This window comes from Haliotis rubra, unplaced genomic scaffold, assembly GCF_003918875.1.
Source record: "Haliotis rubra isolate DU_JTF1 unplaced genomic scaffold, ASM391887v1 Scf79, whole genome shotgun sequence".
In the NCBI taxonomy this organism is placed as follows: Eukaryota; Metazoa; Mollusca; class Gastropoda; order Lepetellida; family Haliotidae; genus Haliotis; species Haliotis rubra.
Window position 1 is genome coordinate 201,109 of NW_025767512.1, and position 27,565 is coordinate 228,673.

The window sequence follows — 27,565 nt, forward strand, 5'->3', positions numbered from 1 at the left end:
GAAATAATGTGGTTCAGGGACTGTGAGACAGACGAAATCAACAGGTACTGACTCAGCCAATCCATAACGAGTAGACCTCATTCTTTGTCATCAGCAAGAAGAAAGTTATTATCACAGTTCATCTTCTCATGGGAGTTTAAATGCTTCTCATGGGAGTTTAAATGCTGCTTTGAACAGTATTTCGGTCTCTCTCTTTCCATGGCAGAAAAGACAGAGTGCTGGCCTGAGACTTTATTCCAGAAACATAGTCCAGAAGAATCTGGTACTGAATGCTCAATCAGTGAATTCTAGCACTTCCACACAAAGGCCACACTTTGTAACTGCCAATGAAAGTCATCAACATAGAATAGTGAATAAACTGATGAAAGAGTGTGTACCTTAGTAGTATGGTTGTATGACTGTATGACTGCTGTGTACCACTGGGTGGTACCTTCAGCTCGGTACACTTCTACTCGGTAGCCGACAAGAACAGTGGGTGTGGTCAACAGAATGCGCTGCCCATCCTGATAGTCCACCCAACACTTGACAGCCTTCTGTACATCACCATCACCATACTGTAGTGCAAGCTCTTTTTTACTTTCCTCTCCTTCCTGAAAATAAACAAAATTTGAGTACAGTGAAATGTTTCAACATTTGAAAGAATCTATGAACTGAAAAGAAGCAGCATGCTTAAAAAATATGAATACCCTGTGTGCAAACACTTGTTATCTAGTTTAATTTTCATGCCAAATTTATTTTTAACTCCAGACCTTATCAAGATCAACCAAATGTTAAAAAATGGTTTGTGGTAAAGCTCTCCTGCAACTGTTTTTCACTTTCAAAGTGAAAATGCTTGTCAAAACGACTTAACTGATAAAATGAGGCTTTGAAGCTGTCAATAACTGTCAGTCCATTTCACTCTAACATATAAGCTTGTAACAAGCAAATGTCCCAAACATGTATCTTCTTTCCAAACCAAAATATCAGCAGTTTTGTGTCCATAAATACAGTAACCTCTGGATGGTTTTCAAACATACACATCATTCTTCCAGAGGAAAGGTACAATGGTGAGCTGAAAGGTCAGTAATTACAAACCCCTAGTGCTGGAGAATAAACCAGTGTCAACCGCAACAGACAGGCTTTAGTACAGGAGTCCTTGACACAAATATAGCACTGTTTCAAATGGAGGACAAAATGGCCAATATATATTAGGCTTACTGTAGATGCCTGTTATTCTGATAAAATATCAGCAATGCAAGGCATGAACTAATCCAAACCCAACACATGGAAGCCCTGATAAAGGCCACTTCATGACAGGATTAGAGTGAACAAAGTGGAACAATGACTAGTCATGTTACAACGCAATTGAGAGCATGGGGGAAAAATGCATGTAATCAAATTCTCATTTCTCACTTTTCCCCCCTGGTTGTTATTGTGCAAAATTAATATTTTCTAAATAGGATTCAAGACATGCGGGAATTCAATTATGTCACGACTTAACAGAGCACCATGAACATGCAAAATGCTCTATTCATCCAATGATCTAATCGGAGAATTCCGAGTGCTAATCGTGAATGAATCACTATTGGAGACACACATCTGAATCATTCCATATTTAAACAGGGGCTCATCCTTGCGATGTAATTGACACAACGTGATAAATCACATTTACTCACATTCAAACCAATGACACTAAAGACAGATGACACAAAGAATTGTCTCCAAATGTTTTGAAGAAATGTGGCACCACATTACACATTCATCGTCCTTGTTATGTTGGAAACCTTTGAACAATGTCTTTTTACAAGGCGATAACACAAAAAGAAATAGTTTGATACATCAAGTCATGATGTTACCCTAAAGCCATCATTAAACAAATGTTTCAAAAACTATTAACAAAACATGACAAAAACAACTAAACATACAATAATCCTTGAAGTATTTCTCAAGATATGCCATTCAAACTTACATGCCAAATAAATCTGAGGTTTAGTTTTAAAAACTTCTATAATGTTTTTTATTTATAAGCATTTTACAAAAAGTAGAATGGTCTGTTAATTATTGATTAATTTTTAAATGTTCTATCTATGCCATGCATCTACAGAAAATTCCAGTTCCTTCAACACCAAAGAGAATATGTATCAAGTTCCAGAAGTACTTGTCCAACAGAAATTCCTGCGTTCAGATTTCTCAACACATCAGTGACCAAACTCTCCTCAAAGGCAACAATCTTGTCAAATGATGCGAAGGCGTCTTGTAAACACTGTCATTGAAGTACTTACTTCTAGTCCAGAATATATCAACACCTGATCAAGAGTTACATCACAGTAAGGAGCTGCTTATAATCCATAGAGCAGACACACCTCCTCTACAATTGTCCTGGCAGCAGCTACCGTGTGGTCTTGCTGGCCCTCACTTGACCCTGGTGTGAGAGACTGGCCTGACAGCATCAGCAGCAGGGCCCAGTGGACACTAGCCACTGATAACCCAATCAGGTGTTAAGGGCATACCAACACTGATGGCTGTTGTTACACACACACTGCCAGAACAAACACAGGCCGCAGGGTAGGAGGGGGCAGCTCCGAGGGCACATGGTGTACAGCTCTTCTAGGCATGACTCACTCAGATCACACTTCATATCAAAATCATAACAGAATTATTCCATACAAATATATACTCTGGATTATTTTCATTTTGCTTACTAACATTATCCACTGATATCCGGAGAAATCAAAGCTGTTCAGTGCCAACATGCCGATGTTGTCCAAATGGGTTTAACAATGAACATAAAGCATTTTCTGGGTTTCATCTTCTTTTTATTGTTTGGTACAACGTTTCAGGGCTTGTTCTGGCCCCATCATCAGGTAGAACTGAAGAACAGTAACTGTTAACTATGCCCGTGATGTCACAATGCTTAATGTTTTGATTCATAATTTACTAACATTATGGTTAACGTAATGTTGAAGAAAGGCCCAAAGTAGGCATTAGGCAATTCTACTCTTGAAGAAACCAAGGCCTGCAACACCATCAAGTTAGCCCTAATGTGGTGTGACTTGTGATTTCACAGCCTGTCACGAATATGCATGTATATCCATCAGTCCAAAACAACTCCACAACTAAACCTTGTCTGTCATGTCTGAGTAATACATCATCTGTAAGAGCCAGACTTCCTCAACATTTCTTTCTAAAGCTGAACATAAAAGTTTTATTAGTTTTCTCTTACTAGAACAGTCCATCTATAAATAGCAATGATCCCAATGTAAGGGGACACCTTAGGTCATTGACGCCCTTAAGTTTTTGACTTTATAGAATAGATATAGATGACCACTGGTCAGATAGTCAGTAACCAGCAAAAATCTAAAGGGACTAGTTATTTTCCCTCAAATGAAATGTATTTGATATAAACCATTTGTTTGAAATGAACTTAAGATTGAGCATGTCCCATGGTATCTATACTTGCCAAAGTACCTCAATCTCATTTGAAAGACACCTTGACTTCATTTTGAACACTGAACAATAAGCTTCCATCTATCTATCTACCTACCTATCTATCTATGGAAACCACTGCTGGAGGAAAAAGAATAACAAGTCACATCCGATAAGTTCACAGTTCATAAACAGTATCCCTCAAACTCCCACTAGCAAATCTCTACAGTTCCAAGAAGCACCATATGGATTGCCTGATATTATCTGTGTCTAATGATAGCCAGTGTCCTCCTGTTATTGTTCCCTAACCTTGCTTCTAGGACATACAACACTGGTGGACTTTGTTATTGTAACACCACACCATAAACATGGGAGGAACAGCTCCATGCTTCACTGATAAGGTAATCAATCAAGGCGATCCTAGGTGGCTGTTGGGCTGACAAGGAGGGTGTCAAGACAACATTTAGTATTCTTGTTCATTTGCATATCCAATCTCAACTGATAACATTTTATCTTCACCCATCTCCTCAGACAATTTTTCCAGGACATTTATACCTCTTTCCACACTCCTGTTTATCATTTGAAACCATTTCCAATGTATTATCTCATTATTATTAATACTTTTGTCAATAAACATTTAATGACATGACATGACCTGAAGTAAATGAACAGATCATTAATACCTAATGACCTAATGATTAATTATGCAATGGAATTTGGCAACTACTTGGGTACAACTCTGAAAACTTTTACCTCCTTCAGAAATCAATGGTGGTGCATCTACTGTATCACGACTAATCTTCATGACCGAGTTCAAACTTCAGCAGTCCATGCTCAATGTCACACTTACCAGCTGGCAAAATCCATAGCATTAAGGTATACAACATCATATCACTGCACAATATAATCCTGTACAAAATGCTAGATGACTAAAATCGTTACAATACTGTGATATTCACAGCACTCCCATTTTGATTCAATGAATATCAATGTGTAATTAACTACAAACTTCTGTATTCAATGGGCCTACTGCTGCTGTGACATGAATAGATTTACTTGGGAATTCCATGCCAGCAGCTAATTTCCATAACATACTACTAATCAGGCACATTTGTATATGAGGAAAAATTGAAATGGCTAGTACCTGTGTGAGGACGTCAGCAATGCTACGAGGACTGGAGCTTTATCTACACGTGGTGTAGTACGTGGAAGCCTGGTCATACCAGTCACCCGGCATACGGCTTATCTTATCACACAAGTCCAATATCTTTACATATCTAGACTAGAGTTCAAGAATATTCTTAAGTGTTTACTCAAACTAGCAGGGTAAATAACAGATAAAAAAATTCTGGTCCCTTTTAAAAAATACACACCCACACACCCCTTTTGCCTTGGATAAAGACATCAAGACGGGCATTGAAACCAAATTTCAGAAATGTTCCTACATTCCTGAGCAAGAGACACTATGCCCCTGAAATACCATCATCACATATGATGATTTTCTCAAATCTGCCTGTACATGTAAAACGTGACCCCAAATTCCAATGATATAGGCCTCATATATGAGTTCTCGATTCGCTCATACTAAATGTGTGAACTGTTGTTCAGTCCCAAAGGACAACCTATGGCATTAATTCTTCTCAAGTGTGAAGCTGATTTTGACATCCTGTTGTGCTGCAGCTAAAGTATTGCAAAAATCTCCCTAAATCATTCAGATATAGACAGGTCATTTGGGACTAGCACTTAATATAACTGAACAAGAAAGAAACCAACTGGCCTGTATTTGAAGTTCCACATAACGAAACATACAGATCCATACAGGTTTTCCACTTTCTACAACTAAATCCACAAGAACATTCTCATACTCTCATGGGAATGTGTCAAACTGTGAATAAAAATCAGTTGTGAAAGCAGCAGCGCTGAAATAACAGATTCTCCTTAGAGGCTGCCTGACCTTGGGATGAACTTCATTTGTCATTTGTTGTGGATGTAGAGTTGTGATTACCAAGTCTGTCCAGCTCACAACCTCAGACCTGCCACATAAATCACCCTCACTGGCCAGACATAATGTTGTGTCGAGACAGGGCATTATGCATAAGGTACTACGGATGTCATTAATCTGACCACCACTGGGATATATAACTGCAAATGGAATCTTTACTTCAGGGAATATCTTTCAGTGGATATTCTTCATCTAAAAATTCCATGGCATCGTTGGTGTGTCACTACATGTCTGCCCAGTTGTTCATTTGTATTCATGGGAATGCTGCCTGGGATTCAAGATCAGAACCAACAGACACATTAGGACATAATCTCTGTGCACTGAAGTCCTTGTCTACTGGATACGAATGAGTTGTCTGCATCAGCCTCTTTTACCAAGTCTCAGTTTTGAAACACCATTAACAAAAACTGTCAACATCAAAACCACCTTTGCTGGTAATGAAAGCTTTAATGTTTTTTTTATTCATTTTCCCACAAGATATTACACAAAACCATGTTCCCACAAGATATTACACACAAAGGCAGGAAGACTGATATACTTCATACTAGATGATGAAATGAAATAAAGAGTCAAGGGTCCTTGTCACAGTCATAAATATTTTTCATGGAAAGTCAGATTTCCACTGATTAAACCATGACAACAGTGAGACTCAACGGCTCTCATGAAACACATCCCTCCATACAACCTCAATCAATATACTTACATTTCAGTCAAACTCTTTTAGGCTGGAGGGTAATTCAAAACAGGCATCCTCCATCCAATGGTCAGTCAACAAAAATGTCAGCATACAAAAAATTGAAAATGGTATTCTAACTTAGCCACAACACAAGCTAGCACAGGACAGAAAGACAATTTTAGGTAAGTAGACCAAATGAATTTGGCAAAGATTCTTTGCTAGCCTACAGTCTAACAGATAGACACCTGCTCAAGGCAGGAAGGTACTGATAGCAACTGTTCATTATGAGCACCTGTCTGTCAGTACACCGTGAGGAAACATCATAATCCTAGATGTTCACTTTAAAAAAAGGCTCAAAAAACCTCCCTGAGAACCAGGCAGGTAGGTCTATGACAAAACTTCTAGGCAGAAAGCAGCTGCCACCATCAGTTATGTGGAGCAGGCAGCCAAGCAACATGTGTTACTATTTCTACACTGATTACTCGCCTCCAGCAACTTCTAGTGTTAGGCAAGAAGACATGAGTGTCTGGCAGACTGCCAACTGGAACTGACGAGTGACGTCAATGCAATTACTTGAGTTACATCACGATTCCTCAATTCCATCTTTCATGTAACCTTAAACAGTATCTTGTAACACATGCATCATTCACAATGTCTGTACACACTCTCCCCATCACTAGTACCCCCTGAGTACCACTGGGAGGTGTGTAAACAATACCACCCAATGTTCAACTCAATTCCCACGTAGTTTTTGACTTTGGGCGTACTACCACAAATGAATAATGCATGGCACATTAATTTTGGCACTTAAAAACGCCTTCAAACATTTTTTCACCCAGTTTTCATAACATATAAAATGTGAATTATTACTTCCATGTATCAATGACAAGGCATCTGTCTGTGAATTATGTGACGCTTGATAGTCCACGACACTGTCATGTCAAACGGCGACACAACATTTCTTTTCAGTTTTAGCACTGGCCTTATCAGTCTCCACCTTTTCAAACATGTACAACGGCACAATGAATAGAATCTGCCCGTCATGTTTCATGTTACAAGTTCACAGGTGATGTTGATCATGCTTGTCCTCACAATGAACACTGCAAGTATTGTTCAAACTTACAACCACCCTGAACATTAGTGCAGTCATGTGTTGCCCGTCTACCTATATGTAAATCACAACAAAAGTAGGACGTTGGGTGAACAAAGTTCAACATTAATTCAAAAAATAATTACAGCTAAATGTCAGGGAATTACAGTAATACCCATAATTGCTTTATCAAAACCATCTTTCCTTGAGTGATTATTTCCCTTCCTAAAGGCCAGTCATCTAATATTCCTCCCTTGAAGTTTGAGACAGGTTTTACACATTGTGGCTCATTGTCACCAAAAGTTAATTTGCAATGGATATTGCTACTACATTACAGCACGTTTTCCTACTCATTCTCCCGAGAATTATCTCATCCTTTCAAGCAAGCTAATTAAATTTGGTGAAAATGCTGCTTCATCAAAAATCCCTTTTTTGTATGACAAGTTGATGAACGACAGGACACAAGAAAGTGAAAACACAAAGCAATGCCTTGCTTGAGAAGCTAATGTGAGAAAAATTCAATGAGTTGTATGACCCAATGAAACTTTTGGAGCAAATTGTCAGATGAGTCACAGCAGAGAATGTCGAGGGCTGCCAACAACTTCAGACAATGAGGTCCTGCGTTTCTATGAAATATGGTGGCAAGTTCATGACACTTCTAGCATGACAGTAGGCGACAGTATTATGACTGGGCACCACCACAATTTACTGCCCATTATATACATAATTCCGAACCTAAAGTGGTTTGTGAAAGGCAACATTTCAACAGCCCACTGCAATTGAGGTTAACATAACATAAATCATTTCCACTAACCTAAACATTCAAAAGTGAGAACATAAAGCACGCTTTAGTGACCAATCTGACCTTGTTTTGGATGACATTGAATGACATAAATATATGTAGAAATAACCCGTTATCATTTGTTCACAAGAGCAAATATTGTTTTATAGACAAAACCACAAGCAATACAATCTCTTGATCTATGTTCGTAGGATTTATATAATGTCCTATGGCAAATATATAGACAGACACCAGACACACATCTATCATCTTCAAAGACAAAACGCATCCAATAACATTACAAGGGCCTATTGATCTTAACATAAAGCAAAGCAAGTGGGTATGTATTTTTCTTCCAGGCTCTGAAAATAGATGCTACATTGAGGTTGAACCAGCTGGAGCCGACAGATACTGCAAGCTTGTTGGGGCTGGTTGGATGAAAAACTGGCCAAGCTATTCCCTGGTAAAATATTGATCTAGCCTGCGAGTTGATCCGTGCTGCCAGTGCAAGTCAATGGTGACCCAAGTACACAAGGTATTTCAAACAAGCCATATTGATCTCAATTGGGGAGTTCCACCTCTTCACAACACACCAATGTCGCAAGAAATTTGTTTATGTAAAATGATACATGCTGGCTTTGCCAATAATAATATGATGTTGGAGAATTTATGTCCTCAGTAATATCAGGTTTAATTTGTAGTGTTAGTCAGCCATCTTTTACCCAAGGTGTCTCTGTGATCACAATGGATAAAAAACAGTATTGACTTCAAATTGATCTTCATTCCACAAACCAATGAATGCAATTTATAACATCAATATCATGAAACATAATGTACACGTATTTCATAAACAGTCAGGCAGTGGCAAAACCTTTCAGCCGTCTGAAACAATTTCCCATCAAAATTAGATCCAAAGCCAAGAAATGAAGACACATTGTTTCCAGTTTCAAACAACACAGAGATTAACACAACAAAACTATTTTCACAATCAATGTCCTTGAAATCACGGGTTCATCAACTCTGAATACCATCTAATTCAAACTAGTCGCCTTAAAGTCATGACACGATTCCCTAGATATTCCACACAGGTACAACAGCCAACCAAGATGTATTAAAAATATATATGCAAACTTAAATGCCTATCAAAAGGAATTTACATTAAATCATCAAGAGAGCAAAAAGTGTGCCGGTCTTCCTTCCCACATACCAACGACAACTGCTGATGGACACCAGCCTTGGACAAATGTTAGGTTTTAAGGAATGCTGGACAAGGATATTACACAGTACTGGGCCAGGGATCTAATAATGAAACATGTGACATCATTACGGCACCTGCTGAGATGTGTACAACACTGACCACTGTCTGAAATGGCCTGTGGTTGACCTGTCATTGTGGTCAGATGTATGACCCACACATGACCTTGGGTCAAAGGTCAATGTGTGAAATGAAGGAATGCAGGTACATCCCTTTCCACACAACACCTTATTGTCGGGCCACAGGTCAAAACAGAAGGCCACCAACACGGCAAACAGAAGGGCACAATGACACTTAGATCCTAATGTCTCTATTAAAAGATATCTCCTTATAAGTTTTTTCCAGTCAACATACCACCGCAATAAAAAATAATGACCATTCCAATATATAGTGCCGAAGTATAGGTTCCACGATGGTGTAATTTATGCAACAGTTTTATAATGATGGTACCAGTAATGATGTATAAATGATATGCCTTGTTATATCTTATGCATGTATCAGCTGTTTGTGCCCAGATATTTGTGGGGGTATTTGTACTACATTACTATCTACCAACCACAATTCTAGGTTCCATCTTGATTATTGTAGTATCAAATTATAATGAATGTTTGTCATGTAATACTCTACGCACAACATCTCCACTGTTTGTACCATACCATTGTGAATATACTTGTACAATGAATCATCTTTTTTTACTGTAAATTATCTAATCTAAATTGTCTAACCTGATTTGATGACAATGAAATTTGAATGTGATTTCACATATACTAACGCTTTCTCATAAAGTTGTTTCGGTCTATAACATGATCGCCCTGTCGTCAGTATGTGACAAAGGGAAAAGCCCTCTGCAGAATATTCCCTGACATACATACAATACATAAAGTGTTTATAACTGATCGTGTTTCATGTTGACTCACTAGCGGGAGACGTGTTTATGTAGATTGGAGATTCAGCCCTGACCTTCAGCGTGGATCGGTGACGCAGTAAAACAGGTGTAACATACCAGCACATATATATAGTCCTCTTTAATTACATCTTTCATTCCACGTACCTGTGTGGCATTATTTGTTCAAGCACACAATTCCCCAGCATAGTACTTGTAATAGCAACTCATCCACATCAAAATTAATCTCAATTGAAAGTGGAACCATGCTGTTCACACATCAAATGTTGGACTCAAACTAAATTCTTATTTGTGTGTGGTAGATGGTCCAAAACCACATGTGTTAGGGATAATCTATTAAAACAGAGATGTACCTTTGATAGAGATTACTAAAATATTTCAGACAAGTTTCAGCTACTTACTGCAAGTATCAGTAAAGAGCAGAGAGTTCTGATCAGTAATTTTCTTCAACAGTGAATAATCATCATCGAAAATGTTCTGAAGATTATTTGTTTAAAATTAGACAATAATTTGAGAAGAAGTCTCGTCAGTTTTTTGGTCCAATTTGCCTCTGAAAAATCACTGTGTGTGTCAAGGAATCCCTTAAAAGTTGTTGATAGTCAATAATCTATACTCTGTGACAAACGGCAACATGGGTGATAGAAAACATTATGCCTCGAAGCTTAATGTATTTAAACTATATAATTAACACAGGTGTATACATTTGATGGATGATCAGGAAACATGACTTACCTGGTAAAAAGAATACTCCTTTTCTTCCACAAAGCCCACTGATCTATCAAGGAGATACTCAACAGGTTTCTTTCTCCCCGACGTCAGTCCAACTTTGTCTACGTACGATTTGTAACACTGTAAATAGACAAAACACTTCATTAAGGATTAAATCAAAACTGCATGTTTAGTAAAATTTGTTTTCAAATGGTAAAATAACATATGCTAACATAAAGCTAAACCTTATGTTCACTTGTACAAATCTAGTAACTGTATTTTGGTCTTGCAATCCAAACACAAGTTGAATATGTGATGTAGCACATCAAATTATTTGGAACAGGCATCAGTACTAACCAATCTGGTAAACTCGGCATAAAAAATGCCAATTTGCTTTTCCATTTGATAAATGTGAGTGCATCACAGTTGTAATGATAAAATCAGAAAATTAAACCCTCAATGAATTAATGTCTAACTCGCTACCAACAAATGTACGAAACAATGCTGAGCTGACATGAAATAAAACAACTATTCAGTTTCAACTTTCTCACCACAGTACTCTCTAGAGAGGAAAACACTTGAACATATTTTCAACCATTCATTTTCGTGTCACATTATTTGGACACCATGTATTGAAAGATTACTTCAACAGTTCTCAGTCATAAAGGATGTTTACATTTTCATAAATAGTTGACAGAGACCTCCCAAACAACAATGCTAGCAAGATAAGAAGTGTCTCCCCGTGAGCTGGATAGATTGCACTGAACGTTTGCCAACTCCACCCAACCTATAATAACCTGAAATCGTGTAGTGGTTGGAAGTAGTGAGCTAGCGGGCAGGTCATGACAACAATAGCAACTCAGTCCTCTTAATCGTGCTCAGAGCTCACTCAGTGGTGAGTATATCAACTTCTCCAATAGGTAGACAGGTAGCCTTGCACGCCTGATAACGTTCGTTCCTGAGCAAGAACACTCTGCAATGGCCCAAATAACCTGCTGGCCCTTCTCTGTCTCCAAATGGAGAATTGACATTCTATTCCCTCTTTGTGAAATGCACACAAAATCCTAACAAATATTTACTATGGGCATTATTTGCCTCCAGCTTGCTCTATCCTACACCAATAGAATTTAGCTAAATAGGACTGATTGTAATGGGAGGAAGCCAGAAAGTTTCATACAGGAGGTAGACATTTTAGAGGTGTAAGAAAAGAATAACACATTGTGAGGTGGTACAATGACGACTTACAAGCCTGTCCCAACCTGAGGAAATCTTAAACCTATCAAAAATATCAGCTCAGTTTACTACTATATAAGGACATCATGTCTAAATGAAATACATCACTGAGATCATTCTGACCTTTAACGGCTGATGCAATATGTTACCTCATTCAGCAAAGAAATCCAATATGAATTCATATGCATTATTCTTGCACATTTCTGCCACAAAAAAGGCAAATTCATTATGTCTATCGTAGGAGGATAAACTACAAAGTCTACAGTTACTAGAGAAACCAGTGCCCAGGGGGTGAAATGACACTAACTCAAGGCTTGGAGACATCAAACCTGTCTTCCACATAGCAATGTTTGTCACATAACCTCAAGTTGGCCCAACTATGAAAAGGATATTTGACATTTGACCATACTAAAACACTCAAATTTTTACACAATAAATCAGCCAAATACAAACACGAAACTCAACACCGCAATTCTAAGCCTTATACAAATTGAAAACAGTCAGAATGTTTGAATTTGTATTAACAGGTTCAACTTACACTAATTCCATCCGTCAGCTTAGCTTTCACTTTATTACATTTTGAAATCAATCATCTTTCATGGACATATTTTGCACTTAACACCTTTTCTCGGTCAGTAATGAACAGGCAGTTTGTATCAGTAGCACTTGATAAGATAACCCTGACAATATTGTTCAAAGTCCACAAGCCCATATGCCACCTGAATTCAATTTCCCATTGACTGTACAGGTAGGCGCAGCTTGGAATTGATTGACCAAGTTTGTTAGCTACGAATATTGACAGAAAACTTGTATATCTCTGCAATGTACAGCACAAAAGAGGGTTGACAGAATGATCCATAACCCGTTGGAACAGGGAAGCCAAATGACACTACACATTGAAGACATGCCTGGCCCCATTCCAAATAAACCCTAGAAATAACAGACTTTCTGGTATCGGGCTTCAATCCATTCCCGCTCAATGGTCCGTCACTGTGTGCCCATGGGCTTCCATTAGCTTGTGGCATTATGTACACATACACAATGAAGGCTATAATTATATATTGATCTCGAGTTGCCTAGGCTGTCCCTTCTGACATACAGCTTGCATGTGACCGCTCCATTAGGCAAGCAAGTCTGCTTTAGAAATGCATTGTGTTGGTCAGGACACAAGCTTTAAAAGCATACATTTTCATCAGAGCTGAAAGCATGATTGTTGATAACACATTCCTCTACAACCGTTACTGCACAAAAACTCCATTATAAGGTAAATTCACAACAGTAAATGAAATTGTATGAGGAAAAATTCCTTTGATTGGATCCTTTTAGGGATCATTTAAAACGAGGCAATCATTTGTGATTAATATGATGGTCTATGCATCAACACTTAAAACAGTGAGAACAGAGTATTGCTGTATCCTGGTGTTGAATAATCATTCGCATCTACCATGTATTCTGAAGCATTTCATTCATTTCAATCCCTATATTAAATAGATTAGTGAAATTAAATACAATCTCAAACCTCCACTTTGCACTAAACTCTACTTTGAAAACAACGGAAATCAATATAATTATGAAAGTAAAGATTTACAATTAGTCGGGAAATTCCAAGTTTTCACATCCTAAGGCTAACTACCGTTTGTTGGTGTATTTTCATATTTGTACAATTCATAGTGAATGAAGCTGATAATTTGGTCTGTCTGAACACCCTGTGTCCTGTAACTGGCAAAAGTTGATATCAATGAAACATTTTCTTAACAGTGTTGACTCAAATCTAACCTTTTCTGACATTTAAAATAATCAGTTTTCTTTTAATTGCAACCACAGACATTGTAATATTTCAAACCGACATATCAACTGTGAAAAATTTGACAAAATCCATTTATTTCTAAGTGATCATCTAAATTATGCAGCTTATGCACACTGGACCCCTCTGAATCATCACCTGCCTGAACAGGTTCATCAAAACCACACAGCCTTCCATTACTAACAGCCTCCATGAACGATGCAGGCGTTTCCTTAACCAGAAACCAGCATAAAATTAACAAAATTTAAGTATACTTCGTGGACACAGAAAAATATGTGAATGTCAAACAGAATTTCAACTATGAATCTGAACAGTAATCAATAAACCAAACCATATTCTGAATAGGATCATATATCAGTGATATATGAATACCAAAACACAGCCAGCAGCTAGCAAGACAACACACACATACATAAGCATACACCGATCCCACGTTGCATGAATATTTTCAGCTACCAGGTAGGCAGCAATAGTAGCGGCAACTTGCTGGCTGCACGCTGGCCAAGCCACATAGAAGACAGAAAACAGCTGGGTCTGACAGACGGAACTACTTTTAGTGAAAAACAAGCAAAGCTGCTTTGAGACGGCCCCTTGAAAGCTGATAATGCCAAGGTTCAGAACACAGCTATCCATCAGGACTGGCGCTTGAAAGGTTCAATCTCAGGGGCCAACCAACCCCTGGCCTAGTTTGCCATCTTGATGCATGCTAAGTAACACAAACAGTAAGCTGAGGAATAGCAGTTACTCAAAGCAATCTCACCCAACTTGTTTATAACAACTGGTCACAGCAGTCTGGGCCTGACAAGTCTCGCTATTCTATTCCAGCCAATGAAGTTCTAGGTGTGTCCGAGAAGACACAATTAGATAATGCTCCTTGAATGCATGTATTTTTTATATCTTTGCGAGCAGTGTTTATTATTGATTCCAGCCCAATTAGACACAGAAGCTCTCCCCCAAATAATTCATGTAGTCCCATGTCACTCAAGCAGAAGAATTGGCATTGCGAAAAAAGAATCAGAAATTTACCCACATACTTGAAAGAATATCATGCAACGGAAAAGCAATTCTGCTTAGAGTCACACCTCATCAGAATTTGTTTCCCGGTTACAGATTAACTATGTGTGTTTCTTGTTCACTTTCAGTTTGAACAACCACTGATTTTCAAAGGCGTCTGAATGCATGTTTTTACAAGAGTTGGTCATAAACATTCCTGTTTTAAACAAAAATGTATTGAAATAAACATTCAAATTCCAGTTACTTCTTAATGTCATGAATTACCAATATTGGTGTAAGACTTCTAAAAACAACAACTTATTTTGTACTACATTAATTATATTTTCATAGTATTCTTACAAAAAACATTATCAATCAAGAAAATGGATCCTTCAGATGTGCCTTTTTCCTGGTAATATTTTCTAATTCCAAAATACAACCTCGAACAATTTTTCAACGTATTCCTGGTGAATTAATGTCCTGAAAGTTTACACATACATCAACTTAATCATGCAATAAAGCCTTATCTATAGAAACTATTTTTGTGAATGAAATATTATCTGAAAACAAATTATGCATGGACATTCTGCATATTCTAATGACAACTTTTACTGTGATGAATTCAAGTCCAAAATCTTATCTTTGATCACAGAATATCACTTCTGTTTACCACACTGAGTTAACACATAATAACATCCATGAAATATAATTGACATGAGAAAAAACCTCTATGCTATATTTACCGGCACCAAAAATCATGACTCTGATGCCATATTTTCAGATAAATATAGTGTTACTATATCACCAAGACAATGAGTTCACAGCTATAGTGATAAAATGACATTCGCTTCCTCTGCCATTTCAACTGGGCATGACCAGGTATGATAATGAAATATTGAATTAACAGATGTAACACTAGTAGACCAGTGGCCGCTCTCTGTTTGGTCATCAATAACCACCGGCACTGTGAACACTAGCCCCAGTGCTCCTCTCCCTTCTGCCCTTCCAAACAAATCAGTACAAGAATAAAAGGGCCTTAGGAGAGAGTTATTAGCAGCGAATCAATATCGCAAGTTCTATGGTGAGTTGCAGAAAGGTTACAATCAATACAGCTTGAATGGGCTGGGCTCCACTCCAATGAGATGTCTCGGTCACAGGAAATAGAAGACTGTCCCAGCCTTGATTAGCTAATGCGGTTTTTACACCAGCTCACCATACATTACCTTTTTAATGATTTGGAGTGAAAGTTTCCATTAAAAAACAATACAAAAGACAACTGCCGTTTGTCGGAAAAACAACTTTGTTTCTGATGCTGTTTTTTATGTTTTGCTTTTGATAAATTGTTTTCAATCTAGATAGATTATCTTTGTCTTAAAACTGATGCTAATCACACCTGCGTAATGATAGATACTCAAGGGATCAAAAGGTCTAAGATGAAATAAAAGCTCAAAATATAGTTATAACACGCACTTTGAAAACAGTTAATCACTACTGGCAATTAACATGAAATAACTGCATTGACATCAAAACTAATAACATCGAATGAGTATGCAAAATACAGAACTTTTATTGTCCAATAAAAGTTTTCCATATTTAGGAAAAACATATGGTCAGGTATTTCTGAAAAAATCCAACTTCACAGCCGTATTGCATTTCAGATTGAAAAATTCCATAAATTCCTGTTAATTATTTGAAAGCAAAATAATGAACAAATTACAACAAACAAAAACAGAACTTCTGTCACGTTTTTGTAAACACTTTTGTTTTACACTTCAGAACAGAATAAAATGTAAATAAGATGTTAAAACTGATAAATTCAGCAAGAAGACATTTCATTTAAAATAAATTTAGGTTTGTCTTAATGTGACATATTTCATCATTCTTGCCACAGAAAACAAATCTGCTACATCACAAATTCTTCTTCATTACCACCTAAAACAGCAAGCTTTACGACCAATTAGGTAACACGGACTAACCAAAGATGTCAGTCGGCGTAAACATTTTCCGAAAAAGTTTTCACCGGTGCGTGCGTGTCTATATACACTAGTAATGGCTTGCCTACCTGGACAGTTGAACGCATCCGTCATCAGATACAACATGCTGATAGAATACGAGCAAATCTAAAACTTACCAAAGCTGGCCAGGTGACTTGATTACGAGGCTTTCCTGGATCCTGCCGCTCTGCCCAAACAAGAGTATGCTCAACCAAAAACACTTGAAAAACCTCGTGTACTTTAATCCACTCCCGCTTTTGCCAGTCACGGTCATCAAATTCCACCAGAACCTGCAAAAGTTATAAGGATCAATTGACAAAAGTGTTGAGAGTAAAGGGGAGCAGGCTATGAAATTCCAGGATCGATCTATCGGCAAAAAGAGATGATGTAAAGTTGTTTGTTCACCGACACTAGATAATGTTCCAGACTGTAGCCATCAGCGAACTGAAGTCAGCCAGCTAGCAAGCCTCAACGGTGAAGCAAGGTGAAGGTCGTGCTAATAATAGCTTCCCACAGGAAGAAAGTGCCTGCTAGGCAACTGGAAGAGTGAGAGAGGGATGGGATGACTGCCTGGGAACATGACACCACTACATTAGTGAGAAACCTGTGGTAGACATGATAACTCATAGCCTGTTATTACCTAGGCTACTCTTCCAACATAATCAATCAACATCACGCCTGTACAGAATATTAACACAACAATGCTTTGGGGGTGTTTAGCATACTAATTGTATTGTACAAGCTAAATGGGATTACCTCAACAGAATTAATATAATAGATTTGAAAACGAACCTTATTCAAATTTAAAGTATCAAAGACAGTTATATTACATGATTTCTTGTAAACAGTGTAAAATTGTTATATCCTATATAGCGTAATGATTTTCAATCCATGAGAAGGTAGCTGATTAATTGTTTAAAATTTCGTGCACTGTATTCACAAGTTATGAATCTCCGACATCAACAAAATTAACAGACAGCCAACGAAATAATCTACTTTCACTTATCAAAAGCAATAATTTTGATGGTTTTTGTTCAGGGTATAAACTAAATGAACTTGTGCTTTATTTCACTTTCTAACAGCTATTAGCATAATTATCAGGTTCAATTTATGAATAAAATACTTGAAAATCAAGCAAAGAGAGATACCATGTAAATAGGAACTTAACAAAATTTATATATGTTTCTCTGTGTGACCTGTTTTCCTGATCCTCAGTAGCTAGTTGACTTGGTGAACAGGCCTTGTCTGGCTCAAGGGAGGTAACTCCTGTCAACTATTGACCCTGATTGAAATCTTGTTTATCATCATCTATGGCTCTGTTAATCAAGTTCATGTTTACTAAACTGAAAGTTTCATACAAAAGATATTTTAAAATACAAGCTTCTTGAATTTGTTGCCAAAGGTAAAGTTATTCAGATAGAAAAGACTACTAATACAATGGTTTGTGTCAACACAAATATATATCTCAAGCCAAAATATACAGATTTTACAAAACAAATATAAAAACACCCCCAAAACTGTGATATGTACATAGAAATAATTCATTTTGTTATTTTGTACAAGAAATATTCAAGAAACGCCATTCACTATCAAGAACTTGATCTTCATAGTGAAATAAAGGGACATAGTAACCTGCCTGTACATACCAGTAACAGCTCAACATCTCCTTTGGAACATAACCAAATACAACAAACACACACAAAAACACAGGAGAGAAATCAATGTAGACTTGGTTCATAAGGCTGACGTATAAAGATTTTTACGCAAAAATGATATTTCCCCAAATGAGTTCCTTTTGTTGATGGCGTCAGAGGACTTTTCTAGGTCTATTCATCTATCAATATACTTCTACCTCGTTTCAAGGAGGTGATCGATAAGTCTGAGCAGAACCAGTTTTCATCCATTTATTGATTAAGATGGATCAGACAGAGCTACACAACCACTGCTTATTTTGGAAGCAAGGAAAGTGGAGAGTTACTGAACCAGCAGGCTGATGCAGGGAAGTTAATACCGTAAGGAAATTGCTGCAGCTACTTCTAAACAAAACCATACCAGTGATCAGTGTTTGGAGTCAGGTATGAAAGTAAACTGGCCCTCCTTAAAAGTTCTGTCATGAACTGCCTCAATCAAAGCAGTATTCACCTCTATGACAAAAGTCAAGACTTCAATGACTGTTTCAATATCACGAAAACAATTAACCCCTTCTCTTCTCCATGAAAACAAGAACAGAAGCTGTTGCTTTGTAATAGATCAATTTTATCAAGGCAGTCTTATTTGTCCGTCTTCCTCTCTCCACACACAACAATTTGATTTTGAGTGAGCAGTGTTTGAAGCTAAGGATGATATGGGGCTTGTGGTCTGCACCTGTATTAAATCTATGAACATCCCAAATCAGTTACTTTTAACAATTTCTTGACCCCCAAGCAGAACATTGAACACAGCTAAACATGTGTTTTCCTATCAGCAGTATCCAAGATTTATAACATAGACAATAATGAAATCTGGCCCAGACAAACCATTGGTTAACAACAACCTTGGACTCAGCTACTCAGGGTATGGTGACATGCCCCCAGGTCGTTTATTGTAATCACCTGACCTTCATCTGAGCTGGTGAGGAGGACTTTTGAATTGTATGTAGTATTCAGCTGCAGGATACATACAAATCTATGTTTGAAAAGATTACAGGTCATGTTTCTTAAACCCACGCCTACTTTACAAAATTCTCAGGCATTAGACATGTGGACATTCTGACTCAACAGTTTCTCCCCTTCCATTCACATTCTGTTGATATAGAATTGTCTGTATTTGAGTTGCAAAACAGTAAATGAATAAACAGGATTTCGAACCACAGAAATCTGAAATAATTTCCCAACTGTGCCATCCCTATAATCTCTAGTTGAGACACGCAAATTCTAATAATCCACAACTATTTTCAAATTATTCCTGAAAGTGACCAATTACTTAGAGTGAGTGAGTATGGTTTTACGCCACTTTTAGCAATATTCCAGCAATGTCACGGCAGACAATCACAAGTTTTACAATGACAGTGAGAATGTCTAACCCTGCTTCATGGCATGTACAAATATGTGTGCCATTGTATCTGCAAGTACAGAATAGTTAAACCATATCATAGCAAAGACACAGAAAATAGGATTCACACTGTGTACTACCTATGGTGGGAATATGTTCTTTGCTATGATGAACCAACAATTATGCAATTGAACTCACCAACAATGAACATGTGTAATCAGTGTAACCTCTCCTACATCATGCAAATAAAGTCAGTCAAATCAAGGCCATTTCACAAATGATGGCAGCACTACAAATATCTTATGTTAAAGTAAAAGAAGTTCTATTTGCAGTGCTGATACTGCTTTGTGAAAGCGGACTGAAAGAATTCTGTCCATTTGAGGACTGTTCAACTCAACGAAACCCACTTTCAGAAAAAACATGCTACGCCATATTTTCCTCTGATTACATCTAATGAGGTCATTTGCCAAAGAAAACCACCATGAACCTCATTACAACTGTTTTCTAATCCAAAAATACCCCACACCGTAACCATATCAGAACACATGGAAAATGAATGCTTTACTGCTTTCAGCCAGTGTTGAAAGTTGATATCATAAATGATATAGATGACACAGATTAGGAAATGAGCAGGTTTGAGAGGGTTATTATATCAACATTAGATAATCTGCTCATACTAGTTTTGTTGAACCTAGGTTTTTTGCTGTGAAGTATGAGTTGGCAGAAGAAGGGGCCATGTGCGGACTATCTCTACTGGAAAATTAGAGGAAAAGAGCATCTCTCATCACAGAAGCGTGGGAAAGCAAGAGTTGTCTGTAAAATCTGTTGCTAGGGGCCCAAAATAGAACCTCTCAAATATGAAACGCTGCAGTGCATCAAGGAAGATAAACACATGTTGAGCAGGATAGGTTCTTGATGATAGTGACTTTGGATAAAGTCGAATTCTCAAAACATTGGGTTTACAGATTATCTTCAATGTTATTTTCACAAGGTATTGTTAAATAAATGCTACACAAGCTGCAATACAGCTTCATACACAGCACTACTGTTGATTTTGTACATCCAATTTGCCTGTACGTGAATTTTGAAGGAGTGATGTTAAATGGTGCATTCAGTAATATTCAGGGGGATATTGTGGTGGGGTGACATCAAGAATTGGCTTTACACATTTTACCCATGTGGGGAACATGTTTTAAGCATGATGAGTCAAGACTTCCCAACCACCCTCCACCAATTACGAAGATGAATTTTAACTTGGAAGTATATCAAAAGACTGGAATGGCCACGAGACTAAAAACTTTCAAGGACTGATTTTGTAAGTTCAAATCTGACAAGAAAGAGTGACCAATGTGATCAGATCAGTATATTATTATTGTTCATTACATACCATTCCAAATCAAGTTTTCATGTCAAAAGAAAGACCCTAGGCATATTTAGGGGACTCACTAGATACCACAGTTGAAAAACTATAGCCAATATAAAGAATAAGATACTCAATGTTTGGAACAGATTAAAAACAGACAAATTCCTATTTACAATATTTTTCAGTAAAAATAGTATGAAAACAGTCAGTCTCACGATAGATTGAAGAATGACTTTGTTTTGTTTACTATTCTAGCTGCATGACAGAGGCCTCTAAGTTATTATGTCTGGCCAAGACATGCCAATGATTGACATAAGGACAATGATCAGCGCCTTAAGGGCACAAGGACACTTAATCAGCTAAGTCACTGAACTTGATCACCTGATCCCTTGAGTCTAGAACATGTTGCTGGAGATCAGCTCAAACCTATGACTCCAACAGGACTGATATTTTCACATTTGAATTCAGACTTTAACACAGTTAAAAGAAAATTCTAGACCCGATTTGCTAAATTGTAAAGACTGCCAAACTATACAACACCAGGGCTGAAAGTCAAGAAGATCTTGTCACTATCCATATGTTGAAATGTAATACTTTTAATGGTTAAATGACAATAAAAATAATAACAGAGCCAACAAGTGTTTGCCACTGATATGGCAATGCCCCCTGCCGCTAAAGAATGGAATATCTATATTTACTACTTTTGATTTTTGGGTCACATACAAGATGCCTGAAATGCCTGTTGTCTGCATAATCACCCAATGTAGACTGTCACCGAATTTGAAGACATTGGGTACAACAGTTCATGAGATATCGCGTTAACAAGAATCGGGACATACGGACGCCGCTGAATACATAGTCCCCCGTTCCGCGTTGCGGCCGGGGACAATAACCTCAATTTAGGGAGTGAGTGAGTGAGTTTTATGTCGTACTCAGCAATATTCCAGCTATATGGTGGCATTCTGTAAATAATAAAACCTGGAGCAGACAATCCAGTGATCGACAGCATGAGCATCGATCTATGCAATTGGGATACAATGACATGTGTCAACCTAGTCTGCGAGTCTGACCACCCGATCCCATTAGCTGCCTCTTACAACAAGCATGGGTTACTAATCAATTCTAACCCGGATCTTCACTAGTAACTTCAAAGTAAAAGAACCAAACTTCATTTTCTGAATCCACCTATTGTTGAATGAGGAGCAGGTTTACACACAACTCTTAAGTAACATGAAGCTTGCAATGGCATCTTATACTCAACATTTCTAACATGATGCTTATTTGAAAGAAAATCTCCATATCATCATTCAAACTCACTTGTGTGTGACCTTGCATATCCAAAGCAGTTGTGTGCACACCTTTGTATGCTGGTGCTACACTGGAGGGCTGTATTTATCTTGCTTTTATGAATATATTTATGAACAGTTCTCCATGCATGTACCGTAACAGATACCAGTCAATCTGAATGTTAGTTTTACAAAAGATGCTTCTTGAAATAAGTATCCCGAAAGCATTTAACATGGATAATGAATTCCTGGATTTTAAGCTTCTTATAATCTAGCTCAGAGTGCATGGAACTAAAAATTTACAGTACACTGAACATGTTGACGATAAAATACACACAGCAATACTTGCGGCAGAGGACACTGAACTGGAGTCATTTCGTACTTAGCCATACACAGGTGGATGGGAAAATATACTATAGTACACGCATAAATTAGGAAATATAACTTTAGGCCAACAAATAAACAATATGTTGTCCATTTACTTGACCAGCATCTTTATCAGTGGGTCTCACAGAGGTTATAATAAAAAAATCAATAGGAATATATAGACCAAACATTACTTACAGAAAATTTATAGTCGTTCTCAAACAGATGAAATACTTAGTTTTAAACATAAATGGATTGGATCCACCTCGTTATTAATATTAGTCTTTACCTCACCTGATTATGAGATAGCAAAAGGCACTATTTAGTAAAATATAAGTGGTTGCTGTTTCCACAGCTCTCGAATGATTCCCTGGGGTTCCATCTGATTTCAATGTCAGCATTGTCCCTTGCTTTTTATGGTGGAGATGCTACAGGAGCATAAAGCTGACAAAATCTACAGCACTGAAACATGCAACTGATGCTGGCACACCACTGCATCCACTGCATTTCAGGATTTCCCTATGATTGCCAGAAGTGCTGACTGAAAAGTACATTGGCATTCAGGATGTATGACTTTGGTGATTTTAATGGATTACACCTAATTGCACCAACCATGTTAATATCATAAATCACAGCTTTAGCAAGCTTATTTACAAGAAAACTGACTGATCTGATTGCTGACGCAAAACAATACCACTAGCCCACTCAAGGTCGACATTTAATTATTTCTACCAAGGTCGTAAAACACAAGAGTAGGCTGATTTGCAGTAAGTGTTCCTGCATTAACCAGAGTATCAAACATATACCAATGGCGACATCAAACAAGTTCATGGATCATTCAAGGCTAGTAGTTTATTCAGGTAAAATAACTGCACAGTTTGGCAGAAAACATATAGTTCCTCTAAATTACCACTGAAATCAGTCCAACAGATTAGAGGTCATGTCCCAAATGAAGCATGAATTAAGTATGGCCTACAAATAAGACAATTCTGCATTACAAGTCATCACAAATGCTTTATTAGCAATGAAGAAAAGAAATTCCTAACCCTGATGTGCATGAACTAACCATTTCTATTTGAGCATGTCCAAACAGAGAAACATTTCTATAGCTCTGTTGATACATTGTGTATTCAAACTTATGCTAACATTTCCAGTAAGTACAAACCTTTCAAGGGTCCTGAACACTTTCATGGCGCATAAAAGCAAATTATGCATATTTTGTCACACAGATAGTAAAACTGACCCTCTCTTTCAACATGGGATCCCTAACTGTTGATGTTGGACTAACATAGCACAGCCTTACAGGAAATAACAGATTGACGCCATTCTGTACTTTGTCAGGGTTTGGAAGACTGAAGTTCAAGGTCAATTCATTTTTCTTCTTGCTGAATATACCCATGTCCTGCGAACACTTTGGTCCATGTTGTAGGAAGGAAGGAAGGACATAATTCCATATGAACAGAACTTTTAGCCTGATTTTTGCAAACCAGGATTCAGGGAAGGTACCATCAAGAACAGGATTCAGTGTGATCATTTGCTCTGACACTAACAGTCAGGACACACATTATAATAGCTAGTGGTGTTCTGATTAAATGACGTAATACAAGGTTTAATTGACCAAGCAGTCAAACAGTTTTCCGTAACTCAAACAGTCTGGCTCCTCTCTATCAGATTCTTCAGTGTTTATGCCTACAGCTTACTAGTACTTGGAGAGTGAGTGAGTTTAGTTTTAGCAATATTACAGCTATATGGCGGCGGTCTGTAAGTAATCCATTCTGGATCAGGCAATCCAGAAGTATGGAAGGGAGGAAGAGATATCTTGGTGTGCAGGTATGGTGGGGAGACAGGTACCTCATGTATAGAAGTATGGAAGGGAGCAAGAGATATCTTTGAATGCAGGTATGGAAGGGAGACATACAGGCTCGGAAATAAAGAAATATCTTTGTATGCAGATATGGTAGGGAGACAGGTACTTTTTGTATACAGGCACTGAAATAAAGAGATATCTTTGTATGCAGGTATGGTGGGGAGACAGGTACCTCATGTAAAGACATATGGAAGGGAAGAAGAGATATCTTTGTATTCAGGTATGGTGGGGAGACAGGTACCTCATGTATAGAAGTATGGAAGGGAGGAAGAGATATCTTTGAATGCAGGTATGGTGGGGAGACAGGTACCTCATGTATAGAAGTATGGAAGGGAGGAAGAGATATCTTTGAATGCAGGTATGGTGGGGAGACAGGTACCTCATGTATAGAAGTATGGAAGGGAAGAAGAGATATCTTTGAATGCAGGTATGGTGGGGAGACAGGTACCTCATGTATAGAAGTATGGAAGGGAGGAAGATATATCTTTGAATGTAGGTATGGTGGGGAGACAGGTACCTCATGTATACAGGTATGGAAGGGAGAGAGAGAGAGATATCTTTGCATGCAGGTATGGTGGGGAGGCAGGTACCTGATGTATACAGGTATGGAAGGGAGAGAGAGAGATATCTTTGTATTCAGGTATGGTGGGGAGACAGGTACCTGATGTATACAGGTATGGAAGGGAGGAAGAGATATCTTTGAATGCAGGTATGGTGGGGAGACAGGTACCTCAGGTATACAGGCACTGAAATAATTAGATATCTTTGTATTCAGGTATGGTGGGGAGACAGGTACCTCATGTATACAGACACTGAAACAAAGAGATATCTTTGTATTCAGGTATGGTGGGGAGACAGGTACCTCAGGTATACAGGTATGGAAGGGAGGAAGAGATATCTTTGTATTCAGGTATGGTGGGGAGACAGGTACCTCATGTATACAGGTATGGAAGGGAGGAAGAGATATCTTTGAATGCAGGTATGGTGGGGAGACAGGTACCTCATGTATACAAGTATGGAAGGGAGGAAGAGATATCTTTGAATGCAGGTATGGTGGGGAGACAGGTACCTCATGTATAGAAGTATGGAAGGGAGGAAGAGATATCTTTGCATGCAGGTATGGTGGGGAGACAGGTACCTCATGTATAGAAGTATGGAGGGAGGAAGAGATATCTTGGTGTGCAGGTATGGTGGGGAGACAGGTACCTCATGTATAGAAGTATGGAAGGGAGGAAGAGATATCTTTGAATGCAGGTATGGAAGGGAGACATACAGGCGCGGAAATAAAGAAATATCTTTGTATGCAGATATGGTAGGGAGACAGGTACTTTTTGTATACAGGCACTGAAATAAAGAGATATCTTTGTATGCAGGTATGGTGGGGAGACAGGTACCTCATGTAAAGACATATGGAAGGGAGGAAGAGATATCTTTGTATTCAGGTATGGTGGGGAGACAGGTACCTCATGTATAGAAGTATGGAAGGGAGGAAGAGATATCTTTGTATGAAGGTATGGTGGGGAGACAGGTACCTCATGTATAGAAGTATGGAAGGGAGGAAGAGATATCTTTGCATGCAGGTATGGTGGGGAGACAGGTACCTCATGTATACAGGTATGGAAGGGAAGAAGAGATATCTTTGTATTCAGGTATGGTGGGGAGACAGGTACCTCATGTATAGAAGTATGGAAGGGAGGAAGAGATATCTTTGAATGCAGGTATGGTGGGGAGACAGGTACCTCATGTATAGAATATGGAAGGGAAGAAGAGATATCTTTGAATGCAGGTATGGTGGGGAGACAGGTACCTCATGTATACACGTATCGAAGGGAGGAAGAGATATCTTTGTATTCAGGTATGGTGGGGAGACAGGGTACATAATCTTATATACTTGGATGAAAAGAGACAAACCACCGTATACAGGGTCCCCTTATGTATACAGGTATGTAAGGAAGAGAGATACCTCTGTAGACAGGTAAAGTAGCAGGCCAGTTACATCTATTATACATCTATGGTGGTGGAGAAAGGTACATGTTGTCTGGAAATGGCATACACAGAGAGGGCAGATGGAGGTGAGAAACTTAAGTCTGTGATATTGAGCTCTTCAACATTGCTGAGGTCCATAACAGGCCCAGGAATGTGCATTTAAATACCAAGCTTTCTTCACAAGCCTCTGGCAGTTTCTCAAACTATTCCTGGCCAGTTTATTAGCAGTGGCAGGTACTTGAAGCTAGGCCTCAATGTGAACCCATTATTCAAATGGACTATGAAAATTACAACTCATTACTTGTTCTATGAGAAATTGCAGATCTTTAACTTCTCAACATATCCTCACAAATCATATTAACAGTTTCTTTATGAAAGGTTATGTGAAAACATCTGTGGAGATAGAATGCATTAATCGACACTTTCCTGAAAATGGACTGACAACATTTTCATAAGTTTTTGCAGGTTTGGAACATTTCAACAAACAATGCTGTAACTACAACATAAATACCTCCCAAACAAATCAGTGACAATCTCTCCAATAACTAAACCAAAACACACAAGCTTACTCTATTACGCAAGGACTTCAAACACCTTAAAATTAGCCATTACCAATGTTATCGTCAGGTATCTAGTATCTATTGTGCATTTTACAAGGCCATAGAATGTTGGATTTGGTGCATGTTGTGGTTTGCCATAAGTCAATATGACTGACTGACTGACTGACTGAGTGAGTTTGGTTTTACGCCGCTTTTAGCAATATTCCAGCAACATCACGACGGGGGACACCAGAAATGGGCTTCACAGATTGTGCCCATGTGG

General features: G+C 38.1%; 1 protein-coding gene across 1 annotated transcript in view; it reads right to left on the reverse strand.

Annotated features, from left to right (window-relative positions):
• The window catches only part of LOC124261112 (lysine-specific demethylase 3B-like), a 106,316-nt gene that overhangs the window by 52,712 nt on the left and 26,039 nt on the right, over positions 1-27,565 (reverse strand). The window contains 3 exon segments of the mRNA XM_046695429.1: positions 378-590; positions 10,846-10,962; positions 16,983-17,135. Of these exon segments, the coding sequence (XP_046551385.1) occupies positions 378-590; positions 10,846-10,962; positions 16,983-17,135 (483 nt within the window).